General features: G+C 46.8%; 1 protein-coding gene across 2 annotated transcripts in view; it reads right to left on the bottom strand.

The window, feature by feature from the left end:
* Positions 1 to 307: 307 nt before the first annotated feature.
* The window catches only part of LOC142583430 (uncharacterized), a 1,100,669-nt gene continuing 1,092,347 nt past the window's right edge, over positions 308 to 8,629 (bottom strand). For both annotated transcript variants that reach the window (XM_075693897.1, XM_075693898.1), the window contains one exon: positions 308 to 637. In XM_075693897.1, the coding sequence (XP_075550012.1) occupies positions 491 to 637 (147 nt within the window). In that variant the 3' untranslated portion in view covers positions 308 to 490. The remainder of the gene's footprint in view (positions 638 to 8,629) is intronic.

The raw sequence follows: 8,629 nt of genomic DNA, 5'->3' as shown, positions 1-8,629 counted from the left end.
TCAGTCAGACCCGACAAGTATTATTGTCCCTTGTAGTTTCATATAGTTAAGACATAGTTATGTTCATTCAGGCTCTGATACACGGGCACTCCCACTGACATAGACTCACTCATACGTACTTACCGCTACTCAGTCACTTCGTGTACTCCGCTCAGACTCACACCCCCTAGAACTCACCCAGATCGATTCCAGGCTGAGTGATTTCTACGACCGATGCACGGACTGCCCAGTGTTTTGGTATTTTTTCCCGGTGCCGCAATTCCGTAGGTCGCACTGGCAGTCAGTTGTATAAAAGGAATCGATGGGGTCGTCGTTGAAAGATAAATTTATTTTGTATTGCACGTGCTGAGGAGATGTGCAATAAATGTGCGCATGGAATATGGCGAGGATTCCTCTGTCATCGACGACTGTGTCTTTCTGATGAACGTGCTTCGGCAGCATTGAGAAGTAGACCCTGGTCATGGTGCTTTATCGCGAAACACTCGTGTCGCTAATAGAAGCAGGCTGGTCCAATTTCTAGTCCAAATTCCTGGTTCTTGAATCCAATGTCCCTAGGAGCAACGTCGACAATTGGGAGGCGCTGTGGCTTCTCGGACTTGTACTGCAGCAGGGTATAGCTCCACTTGTCAGAACGATCCTACAAGGAAGAAAGGTGTGTTGGTAACATCTCGCTACTGCAGTACGTTTGCAGTGCGCATAAGTACAGCAGATGGAGAATTTCTAGATTACCTTATTGCTGTAGGCATGACGGTTCCCACAGAGTTTAGCTATATCTAAACTACGGTCCTTAGAAGCTGCACACAATAAAACATCAGCGGAAGATCCACTGAAGCGCAGCGACTCGATGGAAAACTTTATATGTATTGAACTCTTGATAGCTAAACATTTAGGGAAACGTCAGTTATTTCATTGGAAATTTATTGAACGATTGATTCGGCTATATATCTTAATAGGGCGCTTTTCTGGGCCAGTAAGTGCGTAATGATAGTGTGATGGTTGTCACACGTATAGACGCGAGCATATAGAGAAAAGAACGCACAGGACAATGTTGGCGAAATGCAGCGTCTGCCTTTGCGTTTATTTTTATGTGCTCACGTCAACACATGCTAAACCTTTACACTATCATACAGCCTGAACGTGCGAAATGCTAGACTGAAATCGAAGGCTGCCCCATAGTTTTGACCTGCTGGTACTCTAACACTGAAGCCCAGGTTTCTTAAATGTAGAGCGAATTTGACACAAACTTCCATAAATAGTTGCAAGCATTTGCTGCACGCAAAAATTTCACGACAGGACGTACAAGGACACAGAAAAAACATTAATTTCGATATTATAATTTCAACACATTAGTCTGCAACAGAAGCCGTAATGATGACACACACAGGGTGCTTATAAAAATTATGACGCAAATCTTTCGAGGTTGTTTTTACCACAAGCACACACACATGTTTTCCATTGAAAGGATTCGCTGCTGTCAGCAATTCCACCGACTCCGCCTTTGTGGTCCTCGTGATTGGCCTAAAAGCTTGGAAAGCATGATGCGTTGCATAATGCCGGTTCCCGAGAGTCAGATTCGCCTCTGTACGGAAATGTTACTTGGTGAAGCATACGCAAAAGTATTGCAGTGAAGCATAACAAGCGTGGGAAGGGGCCATTGCCACGGGACACAGCATGTATTCCTTAATTATACACGCGTGCACACGGTATCTTCTGTCACAGTACGAGCATTGATATGCCTAATACATATACCGACAGGCCTTCAGAGCGTTTTCGAATGTGTCTGGGGCGGTTTGAGCCTTTAAGGGCAGTAAATGACGTGAATTTATTTTGTAGAAATTCCCGAAGTTTCGGACCTTTTCGCTGCCCCTAGGAAGTTCGAAAAATCGGACTTGGACTACGCAACTGACCAAGAAGATGCTTCAAATGGTCCGTGGGGCGAACAAGTGGCGGGAGGCGACAAGAACAAAAAGGACCTACGCACTGAGGAGTGAAAGGAAAAGAAAGCGTGTTGCCGCTGTTTTGAAGAAGCTTGAGCTCAAAAGGCAAAGTGTTGGCTGATGCCGAGATGCAGGTGTCCCTCATCAAAACCGAAACAAACTCTTTAAAGCAATGAAACACAACACTGAGGTGTCGTGCGCGGGCTGAGTGTATGTCAGGACAGTTGAGGTTGACTTACGAGCTGTTGAGAGAGAATCTGAATTGTGACAAATTTAGGGCCTCATACCATTCAGCTTGTTATCAGTTGATAGAAATAGCTCCTATTCGAAAATATTTGCTTCTGTATGCATCTCCCTTTTATTTGTAGTTGAGAATGTCCGACTCCATGTGTGATTTTTTTCGAAGACATTTTATTTGGTGTACATATTACTAACCCCTCCCTTTTATTCTCTTTCTGACTAGCATAAGAACTACTCCTTAGTATTCAAAGTCGATTAAGTCATTTTTATTATTTTTTATTTGCTTAATAGAGAGTGACAGCACCGGTCGACATGGCTTCAGCTTGTTTTGACATAAAATGAAGTTCTGCGTCACTCAGGGAATTTTGCAAAGGCACTCAGGGAAAACCTGGAAAACTCGGAGAACTTGAAAATCTCAACTTCGTAGACACCCTGATTCGAAATCCTTTATAGTTCAGAGTACTAAATATCTCATGAGGGCTGCGATGTGAAATACACATGTATTTATTCCTATTTGTTTTTTTTACTATAGGACCCCATGTTGCTTAAAAGTAAAAGTACTGAGATTACAGTACTTTTAATTTTATATTGCTACAGAAATAACTTTTTCTGCCGACCGCAGCATACCACACTAACAATGTTTGACAGAAAATGTGAGACAGAAGACAGATAACACTTAAGGTGGTGCTATTCGCTTTGATTGTATAGGAATGAAGACCATATTTCACATGTTATGGCCCTAGGTATCATTGCCTACAAACAATAGAAAGAGGGGTTTTGCATTTCGTAAAACTGCATAGATGTTTTACTGTGTGCAGTTTAATTTAAGAACATTCACAACTGATATTAAATGCACTCTTCACCTCATCATGGCCCAGCTGGCGATTCAGGTTCTTCAAAAGAGTTTCATTGTACGGGACGGCACATCGCGCTTCACTTATTTGCAGAATATTGCATTCCAATTGTGTCATGCGAGATAAATTCATTACAGTTTTAACTTGCCCTTCATGTATTTCAGCTGTGTACCAGTAACCTGGCAGCAACTTGCAGTAACTACAGCTTGTCGAAGTACAATTGCAACTGCATATTATGTGTAACAGCTAGCGCACAGGTATCGGCGACAACGATGGTTAGGGTACACTTGTTTCTTCTACTCTGGAGTATGCATCCTCTACGAGAAAGCAGTTTTTCTCCTCTACCAGATTTGAATGTGAAGTGGGGTGTAATTTCTAGAGTATGCTCTTGCGTAAAGTTGATAAGCATTTCTCCTTGTCTGGGCCACAGATAATTGCTGATATGACTGTAAAATCAGTGCCTGTTTACAGCACCTGTAGGGAACGGTCTGTATATTTAACGTACAGTAAACATAATGAATAATTGGATAATTTTTAGTAATTTTCAATAAATTTAGCACTCATTGCCCCCCACTGTGGTGCTTTTCGAACTCTACGGTTGGCACCTCTGCACAAGTTTGACTGCAGGATGTCAATTTTGCATGAAATACATTTGTGCACATAACACCTCATCGCCAACATGCTGCTGCACAGAATATCAACAGCTTCTGTATGCATCAGTCACCATCTCACAAACTGGCTCCTCCTTTGTTAGTTGGAATGTAGCAATAACGTAAAGCACATTTGATGTACTAAGAAAGAGAATTGTGGCCTCTGATTCCCTAATTTTCCTGACTTGATGCGTAGTATTAGAGTAGAATGTTCGACACCATGAGAGTCAGTGTGGTGCTTAATTATTGTGTGTATGTTGGGGGGTACAATAATTTTCGCAACTTTTCTGAATGACTTGAATCAGTATTGTGGAATGCTGTTTCTTTCTTTCACTCATTGTGACCAAACGTCATTTTGGTTGTGGCAACAGCTTAATGTAGTTAGCTAGCGGTCCTGCCACCTTATGTAATGTGTAGGCATCTTTGTTGGTGTAGGCACCTGCGTAGGCATCTGCGACTATTAAATTTTGAGCTTATACCTGCGGATATTACTGCTGAATGAATGCACACCCAGCAGAACTGCCCATAACATTTTCTTCCATTATAATGACGCTTAAGCTCAGAAATGTACTTGAGCTTAGGCTTGTTTAGAAAGGACCTAATTTCTTGTTCCAGTAAGACAAAGGTTCCAAGTAAGCACCGTCTCGGCGCATAGTAGGCGAAGAATTGCGAGTGAAGTATGGCTGCAGCCGCGAAACGTGCACGACGTCAACAGGCGTTGGACTTGAGGATGTACCAAACTGTAGCGGCAAAATCTCGTAATTTAAATCGGTAACTTGACGTAGGACTTCATAAGGCCCTGTGTAGCGAGAGAGAAGCTTCTGTAAGAGGCCAACCTGACGACTTGGTGACCGAAGGAGCACCCAAGCACCTGGCGCGAACTTAACATCGCAATGGCACCGGTCATATGGCTGTTTTGGTATCTGCTGCGAGGCTTCTCTGTGGTATTTCTTTCCTTGTGTCCTCATCTTTTTCGGGCTCTTTAACCTCAGTTCTAATTTCATTTCATTTATTGTACCCTCAGGGCCGAAGCATTACAGAGGGGAGTGGCAAAAAACATTTCTGTTAAAAGATACACCTATACATGGAGTTATATAATGTACCAATACAAATACAAATACTCTAATTAGCAAATCAAATCAATACAAATCATCAAGCTACAAAACAATGTAAAATGAGTAGATGATACAGGTAAGCATAAGCAGACAAGATAAAAAAACGAGAAAAAACATAAGGTAAAGAACTAATTAGTTACTGTTCAAGCATTCTTTAAATGTTGATGGTCTGTAATTTCTGCAGTAGTGGTATGCAGTAGTGGTATAAACGAGATTGGGCGACTTGACCCGGCATGTGAGCGCGATCGATGACTTCACGAGCGTGCTCAGTTGCAACATGTGGCACAGAAGGGAGGATGGTGTCGAACGGCAATGTGGGGCCGCGACTATACAAAAGATAAAAGGGTGAATATCCTGCGGCGTATTGTGGGGATGAGTTGTACGCGAACGTCACGCAGGCCAATGCGGCGTCCCAGTCAAGGTGATCATTGGAGACGTACATCGACAGCACCTCGGTAATTGTCCGCTTGAGACGTTCTTTAAGACCGTTCGTTTGTGGTTGGCAGGCGGTGGACAGCTTGTGCTCAGTGGCACAAGAGCGGAGGAGGTCGTCGATAACTCGAGACAAGACAGAGCGGTCCTGGTCTGTAAGTAACTGTCGAGGCGCACCATGGTGGAGAATGACGTCATGAAGGAGAAAATCGGCGACGTCTGTTGCACAACTAGTCGGCAACGCCTTTGTTATCGCGTAGCGTGTCGCGTAATCGGTAGCGACGGCGATCCACTTATTCCCTCTAGTCGTCGTAGGAAAAGGGGCAAGCAGGTCAAGGCCAACGCAAAAGAACGGTTCAGAGGGAACTTCAGTCGGATGGAGTCGTCCGACAGGTGGCAGGGGAGGTATCTTCCGGCGCTGACACAATTCGCAAGTTACGACATAGTGACGCACGGAGCGGTAGCGACCCAGCCAGAATAACCAGCGTCGTACGCGGTCGTATGTACGCAAAACTCCAAGGTGTCCCACCGTCGTTGCATGGATCTCAGCGATGGATCTCAGATGACCAGGAAGGACACGGAGCAACTCAGGGCCATCAGAGTTGATATTGCGGCGGTAGAGGATGCCGTCTTGCAGTACGAACATGCGGAACGTGCCGTCATTGCTGCAAGATTGCATTCCGGCGACGATGTACTGCAAGGATTGGGCGCGTTGCTGTTCAGTGCGCATGTTGGTCATGTCAGTAAAAGCGATCACGCAGGTCACCGGGTCTCACGCAGCAGGATCAAGGGGATCCACGGGGTGACGAGAGAGACAGTTAGCATCGTTGTGGAGGCTGGAGTCTTGTAGTTTACAATAAATTAACATTCCTGAAGCCGCGAAGCCCAGTGACCGAGCCGTCCTGTCGGGTCCCGTGGGGAAATTAAAATTCCTGGAGCCGCCAAGCCTAGTGACCGAGCCGTCCTGTCGGGTCCCAAAGGGAAGACAGCCAGCAGAGTACGCGGTGGCCTGCAAGGACCAAAAACGTCCGGCCGTACAAATATGGCCGAAACCTGGCGACAGCCCAAACTAAAGCCAAGCACTCCCGCTCGATGATGGAGTAATTTCTCTCGGCAGGTGACAACAGGCGGCTGGCGTAAGCTATCACGTACTCGGTACCATTCTGTTGTTGGACGAGAACAGTGCCGATGTGATGGCCGCTTGCGTCAGTGTGGACTTCAGTTGGTGCAGATGGATCAAAGTGGGCAACTATGGGAGGGTGGCCAGAAACCTCATGAGGGCGGCGAACGCATGAGCCTGCTCCGGGCCCCATGAGAATGGTGTGTTCTTCTTTAGAAGACCAGTGAAAGGCCGAGCAACGTCGGCGAAATTTTTAAGGAAAGGATAAAGATACGAACGCAGGCCAACGAAGCAGCGCACGTTAGAAGCCTTACGTAGCAAAGGGAAACTGCGAACAGCGCGAACTTTTTCCGGATCTTATTGTACACCGGATGCGTCAACGAAGTGGTCCACGGCACCCGAATTGACAGTTCGTGGAGTTCAGTTGGAGGCCGGCTTTTCGGAAGACCGCAAGAAAGGCAGCGAGTCGGGTAAAGTGGCTGCCGAACGAGGGAGAAAAAACAATAACGTTGTCAAGGTAACAAAGATAGGTGGTCCATTTGTAGCCTCGCAGAAGACAGTCCATCATACATTCAAATGTCGCAGGAGCATTGCATAGGTCAAATGGCGTGACTTTGAACTGATATAAGCCATCTGGCATGATGAAGGCCGTCTTCACGCGGTGCATTTCATCAACTGAAACCTGCCAGTAGCCGGATCGAAGATCGATGGACGAGAGGTATTTAGCTCCTTGCAAGCAGACTAAGGCGTCATTGATGCGTGGTAGGGGGCAGACGTCTTTTCGCGTGATCTTGTTTAAGTGGCAATTATTGACGGAAAAACGCCAGGTACCATCTTTCTTTTTCACAAGGACGACAGACGATCCCAAGGGCTGGCTGATGGCTCGATGACCCTTTTGCGCAGAATTTTGTCCACTTCTGATTGGATGACTCGAAGTTCAGCATGCGATACATGATAGGGACACCGACGAATAGGATTCGTGTCTCCAGTGTTTATACGGTGGTGAACAACAGATGTTTGGCCTAAAGGCCCGTCGCCGAGGCCCCTGTACGATGTCCCTGTACGATTCAAGCAAGGAACGTATGTCGGGGCCTGCGCCGAGGTGAGGTCAGGTGTAAACATTTTCGCAAGGTCATCCGTTAAGCAACCAGATCATTGAGCTGCAATTGACGCTATGAAACCACTCTCGGCATTCAGACTCTCAATGTCAAATTCGGAACCACTAGAAACGCTGGCCAAGAACATGCGGGCCGGAATCACTTGAGGGCGGAGGCTGAAATTGAGACGCGGTAGAACGACGTCGTTATTAGTAACCCTGACCAGCATTTGCGGAACAGCAACGTTCCGGTTCAAAAGTACATCGACGATGGTGAGAAGGACATATTCACCGTCAGGAACCTGTAGTTGAGCGGTCAAAGTGACGTAAGTAGCTGCCTCGGGTGCCAGACGCACACCGTGAAGCGAGCACAAGTGCGTTGGGGCGGTGTTCGGAGCATCGGCGAGTTGAGGCAGTTCTAACTGAAGAACGCCGGTCGCGCAGTCGCTGAGAGCCGAATGAGTGAATAAAAAGTCCAATCAAAGGATAATGCCATGAGGCCAGTTGTCGATCACAGCAAACAGAGCAGAACTATGGCGGCCGGCTATACTTAAACGCGCAGTACACATTCCAAGAACAACCAGCACGCCGCCGTCAGCCACACGAAGCACTCGGGCAGCTGCTGGGGTGAGGACCTTCTTTAAACAATGTCTACGTAAGCATTCATCACAGAAGATTCATAGCAGAAACGTGGGCTCTAGTGTCGACGAGTGCTTGAAATGGTACACCGTCTATTTTAATCTGAAGTGCGCTTCTCCTTATGGACACAACCCGAAGATTTGTTGCAGTAGTCGGCAATGCAGCACCACGTCCGAGGGCTACATTTATTAGTTTTCCGGAAAGTTGCGGCTAAGAGCCACATGGAACGAAAGGCGAGGTGGCTGGGCGACGTGGCGACAGAAAGATGGGCGACGTGTTTGCGGTGAGCGCGACTGGTGTCCACGCGGCGATGGTGAGCGACTGTACAACGTGTTCCTAGCAGAGTTGCCGGTGCTGTTGGACTCGGCGGCGGGCGAAACGTTGCCAGCATTTCCATTAAAACTGCCCAGGTTGTTCGCCGTGCGAGGTGTTGAGGGCCACGAGTTGCGACAGTATCGGGCGACATGACCAATGCGGCGACAGGTGAAACATATCGGCCGGTCGTCCGCAGTTCTCCACTCAGTCGGGTTGTGATAACGCGGGGAG

Source organism: Dermacentor variabilis, chromosome 5, assembly GCF_050947875.1.
Source record: "Dermacentor variabilis isolate Ectoservices chromosome 5, ASM5094787v1, whole genome shotgun sequence".
In the NCBI taxonomy this organism is placed as follows: domain Eukaryota; kingdom Metazoa; phylum Arthropoda; class Arachnida; order Ixodida; family Ixodidae; genus Dermacentor; species Dermacentor variabilis.
Note: the sequence above shows the minus strand (reverse complement) of the source record. Positions and strands in the feature narration are given on the sequence as shown.